At 37.9% G+C, this 25,216-nt stretch overlaps 1 protein-coding gene across 1 annotated transcript in view; it reads left to right on the top strand.

Moving 5' to 3' along the window:
• Positions 1-25,216, top strand: part of LOC130564422 (tyrosine-protein kinase receptor UFO) — a 112,450-nt gene that overhangs the window by 4,980 nt on the left and 82,254 nt on the right. Inside the window, exons 3-4 of the mRNA XM_057350500.1 lie at positions 114-229; positions 16,657-16,834. Of these exons, the coding sequence (XP_057206483.1) occupies positions 114-229; positions 16,657-16,834 (294 nt within the window). The remainder of the gene's footprint in view (positions 1-113; positions 230-16,656; positions 16,835-25,216) is intronic.

The following is a 25,216-nucleotide window of genomic DNA, read 5'->3' as shown; positions in this document are numbered from 1 at the left end:
TTCATACTTTGGAGAGTTTGCTGACCCAAATATAGCAACAGATGTTTTATTCAAGAGCGATGTACAGTAAGTAAAATGGACAATGAATCCATATATTTTTTTGTTTGTCAAAGTTCTTCCTGCCCAACCTCATGACATCAAAGTTGAAGAGATCACTAATTCAAGTATCCATCTAACTTGGAAGACAGGCTTTGGAGGAATCTATCCGATCAGCCTCTGCACTGTTCAGGTACCTGCCAAAACACTCATCATGAGATCCATAACTAAAAGATGTATGTTTGTATCAAACTATCAAACCGTTTTCTTGTTTGATGATTTATCATTTTACTTTGACAAGCCTTTGTCACATCTGCTTTTACCCACATACAAAGACTGCTAATTCATGCTTTAGAGTAGCATATCACATTTCACACTTTGAAAGAGCCTCACTTTTAAAGACCCGGTAGGACGCAGGTCTGTGTGTGTCTATATGTTACACACTCTCCCTTGCCTGAATACCACCCCAAAGTGCCTGGTTCTAATAAAAACAGGCCTTGCCCCCGGGCCCTCTATGGGATTACTTTTGTGTCAATAAAAATGAACGCAAACTTAAAAAAACGAACAAAAATATACAATGAGAAAGAAAAAAAAAACACTTTGATAATGAAAACAATAAACTCAATTGCAAGAATGTGACATGATTTTCAAATAAACTGCTATTTTTCTTAACAATTTTCTAAGTTTCGTTTTTGCAAATAATACTTTTGAATTCGCTGCTAGATTTTCCATTTGCGCTTTCCGAGTTATCGTTTACGCTTCTCAAGTTTTCATTCGCCTTTCTGGCACAAATCTCACGTGTGGGTGGGACTTATGGCCACTTTACACTGATTGGCTATTGAGTTTTTGATTGATAGCTCCCTGACAAGGAAGTCGATACTGAAGACAGTACAGTGCAACGAATTTTAGAGAACAATCTGCATGCTGTTATCTTTATTGTTTGTACTTCTTATTTAGTTAGTATATTAGTAATTGGTATTTGAAGTTGGTAAGTCATGCGCGGTGTGCATCCAAACGTCTTCCTCATCATCGTCCTCCTCAGCCTCAGGTAAATGAATGTAATTCAGATTATCAAGAAAATCACTAAAAGTTTTCTTCCTGTACAGTAGCAATTCTGCGCGTTCATTATGTGCTTTATATTTTTTGTCAGGTATTTTAATGGACTATTAAGATTATTTTCTTAAAAAGGAACAAACAACTTGCATTATAACATCCAATAAAGACACGTTACAGATTATTGGGTTGTAAGAAATTAACGTGCTAAATGAAAACATTGCTGCATAGTTACGGTACAGAGATTAAAACTTTTAGCGATTTTATTATCTCGGTTACATAAATGTACCTGAGGGTGACTTGTGTCCAGCTGAGGAGGAGGATGATGATGTCGCTCTTGCATACAGTCTCATTTTAAAGAATTAAGTCCATTTATAAGTCAAGTACTGTATCTTTCTTTTTAAACTCATGGTGAATGTACAGTATTATACCCCTTTCTTTACATTTACAGAAAGTACACTTCATAAAACAGAACCAATACATTCAAATGACATTTATGTTTTTTAAACGCTACAACAAAACAAATTCATAAGGTGACACAATTAGAGGCCTTTACAATGATTTATTAATTAAGTCTGCCTCTTGCAAACAACAATTTCATTATGTATTTACACACCTACATAAAACAGGTTAAAGAAAAGCAGAAGAGAGACTTCCTTAAATATAAACAAACATTTAAAGATAGAAACAATAGGGATGGGCAATACCGTTTGCGATATACTGGTATAAATTCTCCACACGATAGTAATTAGTCTTCCCGCGTTATATACGATAAATTCTAGTTGATGACGTATTTCTTTGTGAGACCCATTCACAGGTCATATGTGAAGCGAAAACGGGTAGGCCTATAGCAGAGGGCGGAATTGAAGCTGAGAAAGAGTTTGCACTAAAAGAGGAGCTCTAAATCTCGTTTAGGTTGGCACTGTATATGCATCCGAGTTAATGTTTAGTTTCACTTTCGTTTTATTTAATTTGTTTGTTAAGTATTCGTTGATAGTCATAATACGCTACACCACAACATTTAGTTTGGCTAAAAGTATTTATTTAAACATTCGTTAGATGTTATGCGCGCGTGCGCAGATTGTTTAATATGATGGTTAAATATATTGCATATGTATAATGTGTACAAGCACGTCAATGTTTTAGTTGTTCTAGACTTCGTATAGCGCTGCTCAAATGTGATATTTGGTAGCCGGAAGAATCAACTGTTGTACACTCACGAGTGATTTCTTTCATTGTGCAACGTGACATGCACCTTGGTATGAAATGTTGGTAAAAACATCATTCGGATGCATTGTCTAATACCACCGCTATATTTTCCTCTTTGGTTGAGCTGAGGTCCCGCGTGCGTCCCTCCCTGTACTGTAGCCTGTAGGGATGGGCGATATGGCCCAAAAACTCTATCGCGATAATTTCTGGTATTTGTTGCGATAACGATACAAATGACGATATAACTATAACACCATCCACCGCTGTTTTTTGCTACAAGTGATATAGCTGCATGTAGTCTAGAGCCTCAGAAACACAAACATTAATCAAAAAGTAAAACTTACCCCAAATCAAACAAGCTCCTAAAATATACCTACAGTATTTTTGTAAATAAAAAATATAATAGTGACAGTCGACTTCAAAAGGTTGTAGTAAAGAAAAACTAAATTAACTTAAACTCAATAAACATATCATATTCATTTTTATTGACACAAAAGTAATCCCATAGCCCTCCCCCTCCTCTGGTTTCTTCTACTCTGAAGAAAAACACAGATTGGAGCGATCCAGACTATGACGATACATGTGAGCCTTAAGGAAAAAAAGGAAGAAGTGGATAACAGAGAACTAGAGAAAAACAGAACTCAACAAGAGGAAGAGAATAAGAGAACTTACAAAAGAGAGAAAAAGTATTTTCAGTGCAATTAAGTAAATTTTCCTTACAATTCTTAATACTGTAAAGCAAAAATGTCATTGTCGGTACTGTAATATGGATGTTTTAGTTTATGGCTGGTGATAGTTATGCTTATTAAATTCAGAATTTCTATATGACTGTAATGCAGTTATTGTGTAATATATTATGATTAGTGCAACAGGGTTTTTCCTGGCTCAAAATGAGGCGGAGGTGGTGCCATCCTGATCTTTTACACACACACATAGGCCTACCGTACCTTTAAGTGGCTTAACCAAAGTGACTTTGAGTTTGACATATTAAAAGTTCTAATAAAATTAGATAAAAATTACAATTATTAAGTTGTATAAACATTACTTTTATTCAACCAAACAGAAATGTTTTTTTAATCAAATAAAGCTTTTTATCATTTTCAACTAACTTCTCAGCCCACAATAGCCAACTGAATTAACCAGTCTGTCTAAATGAGCAATGCTCATTCACATCTTGCATTCTCTGTGGTTCACTTTAAATGATTCAAGGATCTCTTATATTCGCTTGTTGTGACTGAAAAGTTCAATAGTTTAAATGAATCGGTTCAAATGAGTCATTCGTGTGCGAGTCGTTCTGAACGCAATGTGCGTTCATACTGGCGAACTCGCTGTGTACAGTATACGCTGATTCAACGATCCAACTGCACTGCTAAAAACATAACAATGATGTACGTCATGTTAATTTAAGAAATATCAAGAAATTAAACGTACTTGGAAGCAAAACAAACAGCCGTGAAACACAGGCTGGCTCTTGTTCTGGAACTCTTTTTAGCGCCTCAGTGTGCTGATAACGAAACAGCGCCTTCACTGTGGCGTAATGTCGCAACTGCAGTTACAAATGACTTAAATGCACGCAGCATTTCTTGTGAAGACCCACAACATAATTTTGGCGAGAGCCTGAGGCCGCACGACATTTGATGGAGGCGACCGCCTTCAATTTCTCTATGCAGGAAAAACCCTGGTGCAAACAAATTATATTCTGAACAAAAATAAACAATTTAAATGCAATACAATCTTACAATGGTCTAATTGACAATTGACATTTAAATTTTTTGATCATTATTTTGCCATTAACCATTTAATGACAATCACATTTATCTTTAAACTACTATTGTAGTCAATGGGAGGCAAAATCTGTTTGGTTATAAGCATTCTTCCAAATATCTTTCTCTCTGTGTTTATCAGAACAAATACATTTATAAAGATTTGGAACAACTCGAATGTGTGTAAATGATGACAGAAGTTTCATTTTTGGGTGAAGTCTCCCTTTAAGTGGTTAGTTATCTTTAGAATGAAATTTTGAGGATTAACCGTTTATTCTCACATTTTGGCAAATGTCGTTTCAAGGGAAAATGTGCTTAGTTATCATGAAAATTAGGTCATAATGCACAATATCCTAATGAAATTCAAAGAACCTGGTAATGTTCTTGGCAGGTATTTTGAGAATCACCCTTTAAAATGTGATTGTACCAACTCTTGGTTCGAAAACCATGGTGTGCAAGTCCATGTAAAAATGCACGTCTTCATGTGTCCAGATGACTTTTGAAGCCTAAATAATCCACATTAAATAGAGACATCTGTCACTTCAAATACAGAACTACTTGTGACATTACTATAAATGACTCTCTGAGGCCAAGGTCATTTAACTGATTCATCATAGGAAAATTCAACGCTGTGTGAGTCAGTGACCAGCAGTGGGCTGCAGTTAACTTTGTTTATTGATTTGATTCTGAATCACAGAGTAAAGACTTGCACACCAGATTGAGTCTCTGCCCAAAATTCGAAAACAATATAAGAGTTCTTTGTAATGTCACATCGGCTGACCTATTCATGAGTCTCATTCTCTCATACTTGAGTCTCATAATTATACTGTTTGCCGTTGCACTGCATCATGCTGGTGATTGCTTACCCCTATGGCACTCCGTAGACTGATCAATGCTAGAGCGATGCTAAAACATATGAAGCACTCTGTTCTCTATTCGCTCTCCTAAACAATTCAAATTACACTTGAAGGGGAGGTTTTTTTCTACTTTTACAAAAGTGTAATATAAATCTTAGGTTTCAGCCTAAGATTTCAGCCTAACTTGACGTTTCAGCTCAAAATACACCACAGATCTTTTATTTTACACTGCCCTAAATGCCCAGTTTAGCATGTGAGGAGAACAGGCTATATTGGTGTGCATCTCTTTAAGTGCAAATGAGCTGCTCCTTTTCCAGCAGAAAATGGACTCAGGGCTGTAAGCCTGTGCTTCCAATGACAAAACAAGAAAGAAGGATCACAAAAAGCGAATGAGAAACACTGTCTCGTCTTCAAACACCAAACACATTGTTTTCTATCAGCAAACAGACTCCAAACAAATGCGTCACGTTTCAATATGTGAAAGTACACATGACAAACCGGTCGCGTATTTACAAACCATACACTCTGCTTTCTATAAGTGAAATTACCCATGACAAACCCGTCACGTGTTTTCAAACCATACACATTGGTTTATATAAATGAAAGTACTCAAGACAAACGCGTCATGTTTTCTCTAAGTGAAAGTAAGGTTACACAGGACAAACCTGTCGCATGTTTACACATTGCTTTGTACGAGTGAATGGACAAACTTGCCAATGTGATATTTGACCTACTATTACACAAGTTGACAGAGGTCCGTGAGATCTTTGCCTCATTCCGTCTGGAGGATTTCCATGGGAAAAAAAATCCATTACTCTCTTGTCTCGACTGAGGCTGGAACTCTAAATAGTGTTCTGTGCTGGTCTGTGCAGCCAACAACAGAACAGTTAGCATGCTTTGCTCAATTTTTTGCCATGGTGTCAGAACTAATACACGTATGTTGCTTGCTAAAGCACGTGCGCACCCATTGCCAACAAAACAGACATATGACTCAGTTTCAATTACCGCGTGTAGTTCATGTCTGGCATCTTTTAGTGCTTAGACCACTCCATCTATCCGTTTCAAACAAAATCCAGTGTTATATCCACCGTTTATATAACATTCCTCACCGAAATGCAGTGAACAAACAAGCACAGCTGAACTTCGCTAACGCAGTGCTCTCTCTCTCTCTCTTGATCCTGCTGGTTGATGTGCACCAGAGGTGGGTAGTAAACGAGCTACATTTACTTCGTTACATTTACTTGAGTAACATTTTTGAAAATATGTACTTTTTAAGTAAAATTAAAAGTGTGTACTTTTAATCTTACTTGAGTAAATTTCTAATAAAAAATCTGTACTTTTACTTAATTACATTGCGTGACATTCCTTCGTTCCTTCATTTTAAAATATGCCTTTTAAAACGCGTTGTTTATTTCAAGGTTGTCGTCTCTTTTTACGGGCATTCCCGAGTGATCGATTCTTTTTAAATCGATTCTTTTGAAAGCATTAATTGAACAATGGGCAAAACCATTTGAATAGGCTAATGAATCAGTTCAAATGATTTGTTCAGTTCGCAGCACGATCTGAATCATCTGAAGCAGGATTACTCACACCTCGTAGAGCGAAATTTCAGAACACGCAGAACACAAAGAGCGTTGGATGAAGTGGATATTAATCTATATCTATACAATCAATATATAGCTTGTTTTGGATACAGGCACAGCAGATCTTGAGATCTGTATGCCTTGGTAGTGCAATCTATGATCCAGTGAGCCAGTTTCTGTCTGGAGTTCAGCAGAAGGGGAGGGCTGTCTCCAAAGCAGACAAAGAGCTGTAAGAGCTCCTCAAGTTCTGAGTGCGTCCAAGTGACGGCGCAAGGCGCGTACTGGACACAACGACAAGGTTGCGTCTTCCTCCCCAATGGGATGCCTGCAGGTTCACCACCTAGTCCCTGAAAGGAGTAGTGGGAACTTTGGGCACGTAGCCAGGGCAGTCTAGGATGATTTAGTCTGCTTGTGTAAGGCTGCTTAAGATGTGGAGCTTCCAAAGGTCTTGCCACAATAGCTCAGTCTTTCCCTGAGAGACAGAAGGTCCTTCAACAGGGGAATCGGCCAGTGGGTCATTGTCAGATGTCAGATGCATCAGCTCTGAGACCTAAGTCTGCTTGGGTCATAAGGGTACAACTAACAGAACTTGATTGCATTGGGTGCTACAGATATAAAATAATCAAATCTACCAAAAAACAAATTGTCTTAAATTATTTGGAAGTGCAGAAGATGGAAGAAAATGTTTTTTTTTTTTGCATTTACTTAACATGGCCCATGGCTAGTGGCTATGAAAATATCAAAACACTGTTTGCAGAGCACACAAGTAACACACGAAATACACTGTACTCTTCCCCATCATTTCAACTGGCTTCTTTTATTTCAACAAAACAGGCACGTGCATTCCTTCAGTCTCTGATTAGATGATAGTAAAAAAATACAAAACAAATACAGATGAAAGCATATTACATGTTAAAAAAATTCTGTCATTTGGCCAAAATCTCATGTTATAAAACCTGAACTGCTATACACAGGATATTTAAAACAGTATTGACTATGACTTGTTGACATTTATTTATTTAGCAAAAGGTTTCATCCAAAGCAACTAGGTGATGCGCTAATTCCCAGTGGACCGCTCTTAAATTGGACCAGCAGTACCACCTTGACATGTCTGTAGTTTTACAAAAACAGAAATGGTGGTCGGCCCGCACCAGTAGCAAGGGAAACCCAACCATGACTGGAGCCAGGAGCAGGGGAGATAATGGCCGCCATGGCGTTGGAGCCAGGATCAGAAGAGAGTAGGAGGCTGGAGAGGGCCATAACGTTCGCCACACTGGAGCAAGGAGAGCTCTTGCGGCTTGTCCTTGTGGCCGTGCTGAGAGGAATAAGGCCGGCCACTTCAGCCCTGTACCACCCCCCAACATTCCGGGACGTCCATGCTGCCCAGATGCATACCACTGCCAACGGCATCACAGTAACCGTGGTGGACTCCAGGTTCAGGCAGCCATCCAACCGCTCGAGGCAGTGAACGGGCTCCTGGTGGTGCTCAGGTCCGTGAGCGAATTTAGGAGCGGGCTTGTGGGAAGGCTCTGACGTGGGCTCACGAGAAGAATCTTGAGCGGGCTTGTGGGAAAATACCAAAGATGAGTTGCGGTCCGTAGCTGTCTCGCTGAGTGCACAGAGGGGGTCAAACTCAAGGAGAAGCCATTGCTGGAGAGAGAGTTCTGGAGCAGAGTGGCTGGAAAACACTGGAGTGGCTGGGAAACTCCGGAACAGAGAGGCATAGAGTGCGTGGAGGATTCTACCGTGGTCTTGGGGTGAGCTGGAGCACACAACAGGCTACTGGATGGGACCGGATGATAATTTCATCCTCATCCACGTAGTAATGAGAGCCGTTCAATTTGAGGACAAAATTAATAAACAAATCACGGAACTCGGGAAACAAACAATGGAATAAAATATCATCAAGCCACATCCGGAAGCATGCGTTGAGCATGTTATCACTCCAGCTCACCTGATGAGCAGAGTCCAAAAACTCCAAGCCCTGTTGTTTTGCGTCTATGACTGTGTGAGTATTTGCCTTTGACGACGTTGTGTCGTTGTTTAGTTTCTTAGTTTTTTGTCCTGCTGTTTTTGCCCCCACGTGGGAAGTATTTTGGTTTCTGTTTTTATCATTAGTCCTGTCCTTGTTACCCCATCATGGGTCTTTGTTTTTGTATTAATAAATTCTTCGTGACAATACACACGGAAAATATGAATGGAGTTATGTAAACAGCGACGAGACAGAACAAAATTGGGGAGAACAGAGTCAGTATTTATAGCAGTGGCTATAATGCTGGAGATCGCTGGCAGGTGTAGGTGATTGAAGTCGAGTGACGGGGGAGGGAGCATAGAGAATAAACATAGGAGAAACAGGTAAAGGAACAGATGGGACCGTAAGGGGACACATTCGACTTTGGTTAAAAAAGTGGTAGGGACATGTCCCACCCGTATGAAGGTATTTCAGTACCAAAACTTGAGAGCATGTAGATTTTAATTTGTGAACTTGTGAAGTATTTGTACCTGTACACTAAAATGTACACTCACAGCTCCAATGTGAAAACTTGTCAAATGAAAAACTGAAGTTGAATGTTGAGATTTGCACTCGTGGACAAAAATCAAAAATCTGTCTTCTGAATTTGAAGTTGCAGAAAAATAGTCACAAATGTGTAAACTGGCATTTACAAAATACATTGGCAGATACAAATGCATAGCACATATTTACACGTTTTCCTAGATTCAGATTTGAATTGCAACCACAAATAGGCATCTACAACCTCTCAAATCTGTCACTGCAGTTTCAAATCTTCCCGCCTTGACTTTTGCTACTACTTTCGTGATAAACCCGTTGCAAAACTAACTTGTGCACTTGAAAGCTCAGAGGCGAGAGAAAGAACGGCATTTGATGACGTCACGTGGCTGAGCCACACCTGCCATTAGGGGGCGGTGTGGCTCAGCCACATGACGTCATCAAATGCCATTTTGTCTACGAGTGCAAATCTCCACATTCAACTTCAGTTTTTTATTTTTCAAGTTTTCACATTGGGGCTGTGAGTGTACATTTTTAGGTACAAATACTTACTTTACAAGTTCACAAATTAAAATCTACATGCTCTCAAGTTTTGCTACTGAAATACCTTCATACACCCGCAAAATACACCTGTGAAGCACATACATTATGGTTTAAAAATATAGTCATCAATCAATATCAATGTCAGCCTTTTGTGAATGTGACTGTGAAAATGAGGATTAATTGAACTCATTGAACTCACGGTCCTGGGAAACCTTCAGAGTGCCCTGTCTCATGTAGTCACCATCATGTCCAAAATGTGTTAATTCCTGGGGATATAGTCAGTTGTTTTTCCAATCCAATCACATCATAAAAGCAGGCAGTTAACAATTTATTAAACACTGAAAATGATGTTAATGCTATGTTACATACTGTTTGTAATGTAATAATCTGTAAGCATATTTAAAAACCGATTAAAGAATAATACTTATATTTAAATGTTTATAGAACCATCTAGCCCAGGGGTCTCCAACCCTGCCCTTGGAGAGCAACCATCCTGAAGATTTCAGCTCCAACCCCAATCAAAAACACCTGGACCATATAATGAAGGTTGTTTGACAATTACAGCCAGGTTTATTGGAGCAGTGTTGGAGCTGCAGTCTGCAGGACATTAGCTCTCCAGGAGCATGGTTGAAGATCCCTGATCTACACTGTAAATTCGAATTAGTTCAGTTTACTTAAAAAAAAAAAAAACTTTGGAAACCGATTGCCCTTATTTTTTTAAGGCCGACTTTAAAGGTAAAATTACAGTTAAATTAGTAATCAGCTATAAGTAAGTAGAACAAGCTTTTTCTGAGTAATTTAACTACTAAATATCAAGTAAGTTTAATATTTCAATTAAAATACTAGTACTCTTGATACAGATTTACTATTCCATTTTAAGCTACGACAACTTAAAAAACTATGTGCAATCGGTTTCCAAAGTTTGTTCAAGTAAAATGAACATATATTTTTTAATTACAACTAAAACAGAAAACACATGTTTGACATTATCAACTGTTTCTTTTTTAATAAACAGCTTGTTAGGAACATCACAATAACTGGCAAATGTAGACACAATGCTTCTGTCTAAACAGATCCCTTATGCCTCATTAAATAGCACTGAAAAAAATTACAATGTACAGCACTATACAGAAAAAAATTGGCATTTGACATGTAGACATTTAGCTTTTACTAAAATATAGACATTTGGCTTTAGAAAGGTACAGTTATAACTATAAAAAGATAACTGAGCCATCTGTAACCAGAAGTAAGACCAGTGCTCCCATAAAATTTGTGAATTTACAAAATAAGCCTGAAATACAGATATTTAACTAATCTACAGTATATATTAACATAAGTATAAAATCTGTGCAAACTTGAAATTAGTGAAATTACAAAATATGGAAAAATATATAGGCACAAAGGCATTCAAGACAAAGTTTATCTTGAAAGCTGATTTTAAGGGATTGAAGTTTAGGTTTGAGTTTATCTCCCTACAACAGAAATACCCTCTGGAAAAAAAAATTCCCTTATTGTCTTTGTGTAGTAAATTTATAGCATAGATTAAAGCAAAGAGGAGACATACAGCATGTGGCAAGTTTGGGACATCATCCACGACAATTCTTCCCTCCAGAATGATTGCCCTTGATGCATTAACATTGAGAACATGGAGTTCGGGCAGGCATATCTTCACGTGAAACTGCAGGCCAACATCAACTCCACAGAAGTCTGCATCTACATTTGAGTCCGAAACATAAAAAAAATTGGAAAGCTTGAGTTTTTCTCTACCTTGAGACACCTCAGAGCTTTGGGCAAGCAAGAAGCATAATGACATATAACCAAGCTTTAAATCACAACTGCCAAAGACAGATGATAAAATATATAGTGAAAGAGTTACAAAACATTTAAAGGTCTAGTTCACTCAAAAATGAATATTCAGTCATCATTTACTCACCCAGGTTGTTTCAAACCTATATAAATTTAAAGCACAAAAACTACCACTGCATCAAATCAGAATTGTTTTAAGTCAAGAGACAAATATAGTATTTAAATATCCTTAACCTTAACCATTACTCTAAATGAACTAAACAAAACAGAAATACCAACAACAATTACTTACAAAGCACATCCTGAATTCTCAGAGTCATCCCCCAGGAAGACGGCAAAGTACTGCGAAGCGCACACACGTAACAAGTTACATCAGATGACTATGCAAAAGCAAAAACAGACAGAGAATAAGGGTAACAATCATATTCAAATGAAGACTCAAAAGATGACAACAGTCAACCTAAAGAAATACCTTTGAATCAACCTGACGCAAAATTTCAAAGCGTTTTCCCCTGATTATCTCCTTTTTTTCTGAAAAAATCAATCAAACATGCAGTGTGTGTCCAATGCTGCGCAGAACTTGGATCTCATATTTTTCCAGATATGTGATTTAATTCTGCAAAGATCTAAGCACAAAACACAAAGTGGTTGTTTACATTAAAATAAATAGCCATTTAGGTTGTAAAGAGAAATAGAAAACAAACTCTTTCAGTAAAATGTGCTGGGCACTTCTCCAAGATCTCACAAATAGGAGGATCAGAATGAATGATTTCCTTTCTCATCAGGGCAAATGTGCTGTTTTCATACTGAACGTTGAAATAATATGAGACTTACAGCTTCTCATAGCACATGTTTCAAGGCATCAAGCGGAAATTCTAAAGTAAAAAGAAAAACAAGTCAAACACACAGATAATAATAAAAAACACACAATCATGTAATTCTGCAGCAGATCTAATGCTTTAACGTGACAGAGAACTGGCCTCAGACAATCAATGGGAAGGGACTATTTAGATCAGAAGGCAGAATAACTTGCAGTGAATGCAAACTACATAATGCATGCTCAAAGTATCAAGCAGTCTGGGGTTTACAGAGAATGTTTCATGGTTTATGCGATTATGTTTAAAGTAATAGTTTGCCCAAAAATGAAAATTTTGTCATCATTTCTTCATCCTCTGTTACAAACCTGTATACATTTATTTGTTGCACTGAACAAAAAATGAAGTTATTTTGTATTAAAGTCATTTTGGGTCACCATTGTCTTACAAAAGTTCATTAAAATATCTTCATTTGTGTTCAGTACAAAAACGAAATGTATAGGGCAGGAGAAGAAAATACATTTCATATCTGTATAACATTTTAACCATTCAAGATATGATATCGTCATATCCTACACCCCTGCTTGAAAGTTATAAATGACAATGCAATCTAATAATCAACGTTTGTGATGACAAATAACTGCAATAATTTTGTTTGACATGTGCTGGCACATTTGTACAGCCCTCACTGAATTAAGAAAAGTAATGTACAGCGTTATAATGACTAATGAGTACTAAAGTGAATAAAATCACTTTATTTTGTAAAGTAATGGCAGGCATCCTGGCTGCTGATTTTACACACTAAAGTGGACAATAACTAAACTAAGAAACACCTCAAGTACTTTGACACGTGAGGACCAAAAAGTGTATAAGACACGTTTTAAGGTCTTAACATGTTCATAAATACAAAAAACAATCAATAAAAATAAAATATTTAGCAGTAATTACCTTGAATTGGCGAAGATCACAATCTTCAGTCCATCTGCTTCAGCAAGGTGTGGGGGAGGGGAGTTGTGCTTCATTGCACATGCTCAAAAGAACGTCTTGAACATTTCGAGTAATTTTACTTAGTTTTTGTTAGTTATATCAACTAAACATTTTAACATTTTAACAACAATTAACAATGTCTAGTAAAATCAACATTTTGGCAAAATTTAAGTAAACATACTAGCACTTTTCAAGTAAGGTATACTATTTGATTATACCTGTAAGACTGAGATGCACTACACTACAGTATATTGTTCCAGTGGGTTCTGCGCCACCTGATGTACAGTATATTGTGTGAAGCACAACAAATGTATTTAAATTCTTAGAAACAAGTCTTCAGGAATCTACGTGATGTCGCGTTACGTAAAAGCTTCTTTCTCATTTTCATTATGATGAGATTCATATGGTGTATATCGTCGCTGTCGGGCGGAAACCTCCTATGTCCAAATTTGGTCAATTTCATATTTTTTCACAAATCGATGCTATTGGTCAGTCCCCATGTGGGTCTGTTATTTTTAAAAATTATTAACCAATCTAAAGTGTTGAAAATAGCTTGAGAGCAAATCTCTTAAATCCATTGGACACTTCAACTGTCTGAGAAGTCTCATAACTCCACCTCTTCTTCACTCCGCGGGAGCTTCTCGGCATTACATCTCCTGATTGAAAGTTTTTTAGACAATAATGAGTGAAAATAGTTAGGTTAGATACATTTGAGTAGGCCTGTTTTGTTAAAAATCGATAGCTGTAATGCTTCGGTCCAGAAGGAATCCCGTGAGCCACGAAGGTAAGTTTGCGAGCAGATTCGGCTAATTTCCGCCTATTAGACAGCCTAGTCAGCTCATCGTTTTTTGTATTACATCACTTATAGTTCTTAAACCTTTAAAATAGAGTTTAGGAAGATGTATGTAACCACAGTCGTTAGCTTTGGTTAACGATTGAAGCCTTTTCTCTTGTCAAGAGGCTCAACGCGACCGCCAACTATATTTGCGTGCAGATTAATTTCTGCCTATATTAGACAGCCTGTTTAACGTTTTATTTTGGTATTGCATCACTCATTTCTCTAACGTTTAAAATAGAGTTTAGGAAGATGTATGTAACCACAATCATTAGCTTTCATTAGCTCTTAAAGCCTCGTCTCTTGTCAAAAGGCTCAACGCGACCGCAGACTTTGATGAACACTGCTGGCAGCAGCGACGTCTGTGTCCGTACCATTCTTATCAATGACAGCGTAATCTCGTATCTCCCTGCTCCCAAGTCATAAACCTTGTATCTCCGATTAAACATGGTTTTGGGGAAATGTTGTGTTAATGTTGGTACACAACAGTATATGATAGCAATATAAGGTATAATACCAACTTTAACGATACAATGTTTAATAACTCAAAAAATATGCAGTTTTTTTAATTTCCTGAAAAATAATGGTTTTGTAGATGCGAGGATTCCGCCCGACAGCGACGATATAATGTACCTTAGTAACAAATTCCTTATCCTGATAAGTAAACTGTACTACAAAATACCAATCAACTCCATTAACCTCTTGATGCGCAATAGTTTGTGTGTGGTATTGACATCACTATTTTTAAATTATTTACAATGACTACATACCTGTAGACTACTATCTTCCAACCAATGCAGTTTTTGCAAGCAATTTGGTGCCTCGCTGTGATGGAACAACCAGGCGTCGCTCATTTTCCGAAGATGACGGGAGGGGATGTAGGCCTGGAGCAGTGAGTTAAGGTAGATGGGCGAATTTGCCGTTATCGTTCTGAAGGCCAGTGTCAGAGATTTAAACTTGATGCGGGCGGCAACTGGCAGCCAGTGAAGTGAAATCAGGAGGGGTGTTACATGGGTTTTTTTAGGCTGATGATGATAAAAGAACCCATGTAACACCCCTCCCTCCTGATGTGGCTTTGGGATCATTGCATTTCTAGCTTTAACATACACGTATATCATTATTTTTTTATTGCTACAACATTTTTAATTCCAATGTACTTTAGCCTCTCTTTTATTTTTTAACTTTAAATAATTTTGAAACTTGACAGATGAAGCCCATGCCACAATTATAAAGAAAAAATATTTGAGTGAAAGTATGTCCTTTTCAAGGTTTGCTCTTCAAGAGGTTAACTTAAGAGTCTATGGGCCCTATTGTACTCCCGGTGCAATGCAACGCAAGTGTTTTTGCTAGTTTCAGCCTGATGCAGTTCTCATTTTCCCATCCTGCGCCGCATAGTTTAAATAACAAATGCATTTGCGCCCATTTGTGCACCCATGGGTGTGCTGGTCTAAAAAATAGTTGTATTTTTATAGTTGTGTATCTATATCTACACAAGATTATTATTGTGTAGATATAGATAAAAAATTTGTCTTGAACCTCGTGCACGAGCAGATGCGCCCAGTCTTTGCTCTTGCAAAGTCCGCCGTGTAAACAGCGAATCCGCTATGGCGGCTTTTAAAGGGGTCATATGGCGCGAAAATGGGTTTTTCTGTGTCTTTGGTGTGTTATAAGTTGCCCATACATGTATTAGACACGTAAAATTGCAAAATTTAAAGTGTCGGAACAAAATATGTATTATATCTAAAAGCGAATGCTCACCCAGACCTGCCTGAAACACCTTGTGTAACCACACGCCCACAAATCTACATCAGTTTTTGGTATGATTTGACAAAGACCGCCGAAATGTATACGCAAGTAAGTTGGGCGTACCTGTCAGTACAATTGCTTTGGAACCTTAAACCGTGTATACACATTGCATTACATCTAAAACAAACTATAATATTTGTTTCTGCCGTGTCATATCACATCTTTAAAGGGAATGGAGATGAGACTCTGATTGGTTTACTGCACGTTTTGCCCAAAACACACCCATGACTCATTAAGAGAACAGGGGCAACCCGTTTAGACCTGGCGCCTGGCGCGCTGACCATTTTGCCGGTCCTTAAGCTAGCAAAAGTGCACTTGCGCCCTGCGCTTTAGACCATGCGCTTATATCGTTAAAATAGAGCCCTATGTCTGATTGCATTAACCAATGAGTCCAGCTTCTTTTTCCACAGAATATGTATTATTTATACACTCCTGACAATATTAGTTGAAATATTCTTTTAAATCCATGATAAATTACTTTTATTTTCCCCAACACTTGCAATGAAATCTGTTGAAAGAAAATGTGAAGGAATATGATTCTTTCTCTTAAAATGAAGTAGTTATTTTCAGACATTCTTTTTTATGGATATTGGCTCATTTTTGTTAACTTCTGAATATGCATGATGTCCATATCATTATACTTAACATGTGTGAATTAAAGGAACAATTCAGTCCAGAAATTAAGTTAGCCTGTATTTTACTCACCGTCAAGCCGGCAGGTGTGTACAGTATGACTGTAAGTAAGCATTGCTAAATAATACAGATGAAGTTCATTTAATTCAATAAAGCTGTAAAAGCCAACACAAATCCATGAAGTTTCATCTCTTGATTGGGTTGATGTGAATATCTTTCAGGTTAAGTCTTCTGATGAAGACTCAGATGAAATTATCTATGATGTCAGCTCACCAAAGACCAGTCACCTGTTTTCAGATCTACAACCCTTTAGCCAATATGATTTTAGAGTGGCCTGCCAGAGCACTCAGGGTGACTCTGATTGGACGGCATGGGAAACCATCAGAACCAATGAAGGGGGTAAGAACATCATTTCAATTATCCAGGTGTTAAACTGTATTGAATTGAAAACCCTTGGTATATTTGTCTTGATAAACAATTGTGATATAGAAACCTTCTAGAATACCTGTAGTTTTAGAAACAGCTGTCAATGCAAAAACTTGCACTTTCTATAAGTGTAATACCATAAGTGCAATACAACATACACTAAAGCACAATTAAACAATTGTGTAATACACAGTTACATTAAACATCCTTCATAATTCCTAAAAAATAGTAATAAAGAAGCAACTACTAATGTTAACATTTTGCTGTATATTGTAAAGTGTTAAAATTGTTATCCATCATCTTGTGTTGTTAGTCCTAAATACGATGTTGAGCTATCACTCTTTTTTTAAATAGTGTATGTACCTGTTGGACAGTTTGACCTGCTAAACAGGATGACAATGATTTACAATGAAATGCTGCCTCACTCTTAAAATCGTACACATGAACAAACTGACAAAACCAGCAAGATGTTAATGAAAATTCTCATACATTTTCATAGAGAAATGTTGTTGTTTTTTGTGATAATGTTCATTCAAATACACAGTCTTGTGTCTTTGTGATGATTTTTTGTCATGGGCTTGCAATGTTCTGATTTAGCCAATTCTGCTGTTTATCAATAGATTATCAGCTGTAGTATAGCTGGCCCTGTAGTTGTCAGTGTTTTCATCATATGTCTTGATAAAATATGTTAACATTCTCAGATGAAATGGCCTGTACTCATTTAAAGAATACTAGACATAAAAAAATGTTACAGTGCACGCCTTGGTATTTATGACCTGGAGTCAGATGAGTTGAGGTTTAGGGCTGGTTGTGTAAATTCTGACTCTACTTTTCAAAACAACGTTCTGTATTTAGTAATGGCATGACTTGGTGTATTTGTTAACTTCCAAATATTTAGCACCAATCACAATTCTGTGCAACTGCTGTGTGTGTGTGTGTGTGTGCGTGCGTGCGTGCGTGCGTGCGTGCGTGCGTGCGTGCGTGCGTGCGTGTGTGTGTGTGTATATATACACCCTCAGTAAAAGGTCTTGGTCTGGCTTTGTTCCCTCTGCACAACATATGCGCACTGAGCATCTGTAAGGCATAACTGTACTTGAGCTGGAGTAAGTTTTTCCGTGCCAGCTCAAACGAGGGGAGAGGTGGGAATGTGGCTGTTGGGTACTTTTCATAAACTGCAATTGTTTCTTGAACATTTTTGCATTTATTTGTGCATATAAATTCAGTGCTAAACTTTTCCTTTAAAACTGTCAGTTCTGGTCCTTGATTCTGATTGGCTGAGCCGAGTTCTAAGCCGTTTTAAAATACAGCGATTTATAACACCTGACCGCATTACATAGCCTAAATATCACTTCATTTACTTTATTTTATGAAACCTTGCTACGAATATGGAATAACTGTTTGGTAAAAGCAATAAGCCCCACGAAGCAGTGGGTTACAGTGAATTTTATAATGGCTAAGGGGTTTTGGCACCCCGCTTCGCGTCATGTAACCCACTGCTTCTTGGGGCTTAGTGCTTTAATATACATGTATATTAGCTAAATATTTTGTAACACAGGCATGGCAGCGGGGCTCTGAAGTGCCCCCTGTTATGCAAATGAAGTTGGTGCACAGATCACACATACATGTAATTTGTACGTATATAGTACTTATCAACCTGAACAACTTTCGCCCTGAAATGTTAACTGCGAACAGATTTTTTACATCGCAAACTGCTGTGGTAGCGAGGCACTTACATGTAAGGTGAAATGTGGGAAACTCATATTTATGGTATACATTAAAGGATTTGATTAAAAGCGTATGTTTAGTCACGGGTCTGATCTAGGGCTGAAACGTTTAGTTGACATTATTAAAAATGTCAACAATAAAAAATTGTCGACAAATCATTTTGTTGTTGAGTAGTCGTTTGGTCTCACATTATGTATTTTATGGGGCGGTCTGTAGCGCAACAACCCTTCCAGAGGCAACGCAATACAATAACACACTACTTAGCCATGCAAATAGCTGGGTTGTGTCCTAAATAACCCTCTATTTACTTATTCACTATTCTCTACATTAGTTCACTAATATAGTCCACTTGAAGAATCGAATGAAAATGAGTGAGTGAATTTGGACACCGGAAGCGTGGGCGTGATTTTCTTCCGAGACTCGGAAATTCATTCAGCACGAGCCTCATGATAGATGGCTAGCTGCTCTCCGTGAGTGTACATCAGTTGTACACTAGTTATTACAATTCACCACTAAAGATTGATGTCCCCTCAAATAGTGCATTATATTAGGGTATAGGGGGTGACACAGCCCTGGACTAGCAGAGTGGTCTAGCTGTGACGATTGACTTATGCATAAACCAATCACTACAGAGAGATTTTTGCCCCTTACACCTTGCATATAAACACATTAAAGTGAGTTAGCAATATTGTTTAGTGCATTTGCCCACACTTCTTCCTTGGGTGCACTAAGTTATAGTTATTATTAATTAATTAAGATTTTGTGACAATTTTAGAACAAGCTTACATTATATCCTGTGCTTTTTTGTTAAAATCATTATGCAATGTGTAAAGTAGCCTACGAAACGTAGTTATGAACTAAAAAAAAAAGAAAAAGCAAATGAAGCAGAATACAGCAATGAACATACAGAATGTACTGTAGCGTACAGTCGGCGTATGGTTTTGTTATTACTTCACAAGTTTCTTTTAAGAAAAATAGCATATCCCCAAGCACAAGGTTCAAATTAGTTTACTCAGTTTATCCAAATTTAGTGAAAGTGTTGCTAACTTAGCAACACTGGCAGTACAAATTAGGAATGAATGGGAAACACTGCGTCACCAAGAATCTGCGGCTGTGGCGGGAAGGATTTTTGGACTGGCGGTGCGCCATGCCAAAAATTAATATAGCGGAAACACTGCCTGCTGAAGAAAGTCATATACAAAGAGTATGGTATGAGGATAAGTAAATTAGATTAATATACATTTTGGGGTGAACTGTTCCTTTAACTGAAAGGTTTGTAATCTGACTGTTTTATTCATAATGTTAGTAAACACTGGGTGTATCTATTTTTCATGGTATGTATTAGTAGTACTAACTTTAAAAAATAACTGTCTGTAAGATTGTAATCAGTTTCTCACTATCAGTAAATAAAATTCAAACCTTTTTAAGAAAGACATACCTGTAACTTTATCCAAAGGCTCACAATCACACAAGTGAACTGTTTTAAGTACAGTCCAGTCATTTTACTAATAATAATCTTCAGGGTTGCTGACCGTCTCTTAAGCTATGAAAAAGCAAAACATATTTATTCTGTGTGTGTGCGTTTGCATGTGTTTGTGTGTATCCTTTTCTCTCTCTCACTTGCTAGTACTACAAATTCTCTTTAAGAATGCATTTCCTGCATTTCCAAATGCGTTGCGCTCATTCTTTCTCTCTCTACCCACTCTTACACCCCCATCTCCCCCGCCCGACCTCATGTGACCTTTGATTAGTCCTTGCCAAAAAAGAAAAGATGAAATACAGACACACAGTGTGGGAAAATTAAGACAAAGTGATGGGGCAAAGAAACTACAGGGATCCTGTGATGGATAGAACAGGAAAATAGATGAGGTGGCCTTGTGAAAGAAAAACATGCTCTCTCCTAGTTTCCCAGAGTCAACACTTCCCAAGGGAGAAGAGAAACTAGAGAGCAAGAATATACCAAAGCTGACCGCTAAAGTAGTTACTTGTAGTAACACTATAGTTACAGTGATAAAGCTAGTAGGACATAACATTAAAACGCTTTAAGGGGGCAGGTCTTTTAGTTAGATCGTATAATCAAAACTCTATTAATATGGTACCAAAAATAAACTGGATGAGATAATTAAAACACAAATGAAGGTAAGAACATTTAGGGTTATAATGTTAAATCTGAACAAATACATTTGCACTAAATACAATAAAAATGCCAAAAACATTAAATTAAATTCAAATGTATATACTGTATATAGCGCTTTTTTACACTGTATAATAGTTGCATTTTTTTCAAAGCCGCTTTATATTAAAAAATCAAACACGTAAAACAGAATAATTACAAATGAATTTATATAGAATATACAATGCATTTTTTCCCTCCGAGATTGTAATAAAATGGTATATGCTTTTTTTGAGACTATGGTACATTCAGTGAATTGATAGATCAGGGCTTACAAGACTCAAGCCCCACATATTTTTTCTAATGGAAATGGGAACAAAAATTCACATTTGTGAATGCTTCAGTTAAAGTTTTATTCTATTTTTTTTGTTTGTTTTCTTGGCCTGTTCTAGGGTCCGTTCTTCATCCATCGCTTACTACATCGATGCACAGAGATCACTTGCAAAAAGTTTAATCTAAAATGTCCAGATATTTTTTTCATTTTTAAAGCAGTTAGTCTGATTTTTATTCTCGTGGTCTATAAATTTTCTTTTGTATAGTTAATTGCAATGAGATGGTGTTTCCCCCCCAAAATAAAGTGTTTTAATACCCATTAGTGTTCATTGCATAGGACACTGAAGAAAGTGTCTCAGGTGACTGTCCATAAAATAAGATTAAATTGCATAATTTAAGAAAGGGTCAATTCAGATTATATTGCCATTAGAACCCCTGCCGCAAGCAGTAAGCAGTGATTTTATCCATTTATAAATTGTCGGTTATTGTTTATGGTTTTGTGTGCTTGTTTTCCTGTGTTTTTTCTTTTAGATTCATTAAACAATACCCCTTGGAAGATACTCCTTGTCATGCGCATTTTGTACATACAGCATGTTTGTTAGTTAATGTATTAATTAACACCTGAAAGTAAAACTTACCAAATCGACCCTTAATAAAGAACAAGAAGTACTTGTAATGAGCAGTTGGATTCGTAGTGGTCCTCCGATTACACATTTTACCATTTGTATGGAGAGTGGGGCATTCACATAAACAGTGGAGTTAGAGCATTCAAGTATTTGAACCTCATAATTAAATAATAAATGTAGGCGGAAACGACAAAAAAGGTCCACCTTTTGAGAAAAAGAACCAACCCTTCCACAAGGCTGGCTATGGTCCTGCAGCTGTACACGTGTCTTAGACTTTGGAGTTACTCTGAGGCTATGTTTACATTATACTTGTCTCCCACTCATTCTCAGTCAGAACATATATATATATATATATTATATATATATATACTATATATATAATATAAAATATATATAGAAGTTCTTAATTAGTTTTAACCCAGAGATAAGATTTCTAACAGGTACAGTAAATATGTCGAAAGTATAGGATATAGAAAAACTGAGTTGAGCATGGCAGGAGGAGGACAAAAGAGTTTCTTGGCAAAATAGTATTTTGCACGAGTCAGAGACACATGTGGAAACAACTTAGACGTGGACATTACTTCCTGATAACATCCATCAAGCCTTATGCAATGTTCCTCAATTTGTCTCCAGCACGTGTGTATTAACATTAATGAAAATGTATAGCACATGCATTGAATAGTCCAACAAATATATATATATATATATACTGTATATATAAATACTATATATATATATTATAGTATTTATACTCTAACTTGTATTTATTTCGGCTTTGAAGAGATATCTTCTCTGGGTTGCTGGCGAAACAAAGATACTTTTCAAACTCCTCTGTTATGTGTGTTATTGTTTGTGCTCTAGATTGAAAACAGAGACAAGCTTGGAAAAAGCCTATAGTGTCTGTGGCTAAAGCACCCCTAGTGAAACAAATGTGCTAAGTATATCTTGCCAGCGACTAATTGTCAGTAATACTTCAAGTGTGTTAATGAATTAGTTAACTTTAAGTGTGCTAATTTTCTGCATATTTTAGTATATAAATTTTTTTGTATACATTGTTATGAAGTATATTTTTAGTTGTAAACATTTTATTGTAGTAAGCAAAATTTGAAGTGTATTTCCGTGTAGTTGTGTGTGCTAATGGACACATTAAAGTGTGTAGCAAAAGTTATAGCTGGATTAAGGTACAACAACTTATTTCAACTGGATACACTCTTAATTTATATTTAATTGTTCCTAAAATAAAGTTTTATAATAAAAAGTTAGTTAAAAAATCGTTTTAAGGTATATCATTAAATATATTTTAATTGACATAATGCTTTCAGAATACCATACACAATTCATACAACATACATAGTACACATGTTATATTTATCATGCTTTATTTTTGTTAATCACTCATTTGGTTAGAAAAACACACCACTTATAGTTATACCACACCACATAACGTTATAGTTTTTTTTACAGCTAGATGGTTCCAAGCCACGTGTTAATTAAGGAAAATAATAATTTACATGTCAAACAAAATGTGAACTTTATTTTAGAATGAATTGTTCTTACTGTCTGTTTAATGTTTTTTATCTTTCAGTCTTTATTCGTTTAAGTGTGTTAATTGATTTATGATTTTTGGCATAAAAGAAAAATCGATAATTTTGACCCACACAATGTATTTTTGTGTCGTGATTCTGCCTCGTCTTGTCATGTCTGTCTTGATCTTGTGGTAGAATCACGGCAGGATCCCTTGTTATGTGTGGAGAGAGTCATTTTGACCCTGTCGGCCTTCGATACTCTCTCCGGTCCTTGTCTGTGTTCCCGCCCTTTTGTATCTCTCGTTATTGGTTGTTTATTAGTTCATGCCCCACACCTGTTCCCCTTTGATTTGTCCCTCTATTTAATGCCCCTGTGTTCTCTGTCTGGTGTCGGATCATTGTACTGTTATGTTGCACTGTGTCGTGTGGGTGAGTTCTTGTCTTGTTAGTTAGTCTAGTTTGAAGTGTTCCTTTGTGATGTGTTATTAGTTTAGTCTTGTCAGTTCAGTTAGTCTTGTTCTTGTTCCTCTGTTTTGTTGTTTACCCCCACGTGGGTCTTTGTTTTGTATTTTGTCTTTGTTATTAAATGTCATGTTAACCCCTTAATCGCTGTCTGCGTTTGGGTCCACTCTCCTTGTCTCTGTGTCTCACCTCACCCAAGAATCATGACAGAATGATCCGACCATTTTGGACCCAGCAGACAGAGGGATCTCAGCGGGAGGGGTCGATGCCGCCGGACTCCCTTCCAGGGTTGAATCCGCCGGACTCCCTTGGAGGGTAGAGGCCGCCGGGCTCCAGTCCAGAGTCGGGACCACCGGACTCCCTTCCGGGGTCGAGACTGCCGGAACCCCGTCCAGGATCGAGACCGCCGGGCTCCCTTCCAGGGTTGAGGTCGTCGGATTCCCCTCCAGGGTTGAGGCCGCCGGTGTCCTGTTCCCGCTGCAGATCCCTGCCGGCCTCCCAGCTGGTGCCCAGGCCTGTCGAGTCGACTCTGTTTGTGTGTTGTTTTGTCCTTGTTTGCTGCCCAGCTGCCAGAGAGCGCTGCCCAGCTGTCGGAGATGCTGCCCAGCTGCCAGAGAACGCTGCCCAGCTGCCGACATCCTGTCCTGTCGTGTCGACATCCAGGCCTGCCCAGTCGGTGATAGCCGGTCTCCCAGCCGGCGCCATGTCCTGTCCAGCCGGCCTCCGAGCCGGTGCCACGTGTTGTCCAGCCAGTCATCCAGCCGGCGCCCTGTCCAGTCGAGCCGGCCGTCGAGCCGGTGCCATGTCCTGTCCAGCCGGCCTTCCAGCCGGCGCCATGTACCGTCCAGCCGGCCATCCAGCCGGCGCCATGTACCGTCCAGCCGGCCTTCCAGCCAGCGCCATGTACCGTCTATCCGGCCATCCAGCCGGCGCCATGTACTGTCCAGCCGGCATTCCAGCCGGTGCCATGTCAGTGTTTGTTTTTTTATGTATCATGTTTTTGTCATGTCTTGTATTATGGTTTTTGTCATTGTCTTGTCTTGCTTGTGCCTTTTGGAGCGTCAGGATATCGCTCCTTAAGGCGGGGGTTCTGTCGTGATTCTGCCTCGTCGTGTCATGTCTTTCTTGATCTTGTGGTAGAATCACGGCAGGATCCCTTGTTATGTGTGGAGAGAGTCATTTTGACCCTGTCGGCCTTCGATACTCTCTCCGGTCCTTGTCTGTGTTCCCGCCCTTTTGTATCTCTCGTTATTGGTTGTTTATTAGTTCATGCCCCACACCTGTTCCCCTTTGATTTGTCCCTCTATTTAATGCCCCTGTGTTCTCTGTCTGGTGTCGGATCATTGTACTGTTATGTTGCACTGTGTCGTGTGGGTGAGTTCTGGTCATGTTAGTTAGTCTAGTTTATTGTGTCCCTATGTGATGTGTTATTAGTTTAGTCTTGTCAGTTCAGTTAGTCTTGTTCTTGTTCCTCTGTTTTGTTGTTTACCCCCACGTGGGTCTTTGTTTTGTATTTTGTCTTTGTTATTAAATGTCATGTTTAAACAAGACTTTAATAACAACAAAAAAA

Source organism: Triplophysa rosa, linkage group LG14 (assembly GCF_024868665.1).
Source record: "Triplophysa rosa linkage group LG14, Trosa_1v2, whole genome shotgun sequence".
NCBI classification, from domain to species: Eukaryota; Metazoa; Chordata; class Actinopteri; order Cypriniformes; family Nemacheilidae; genus Triplophysa; species Triplophysa rosa.
The sequence above is the reverse complement of the archived record's forward strand: the minus strand, read 5'-3'. Positions and strand labels throughout refer to the sequence as shown.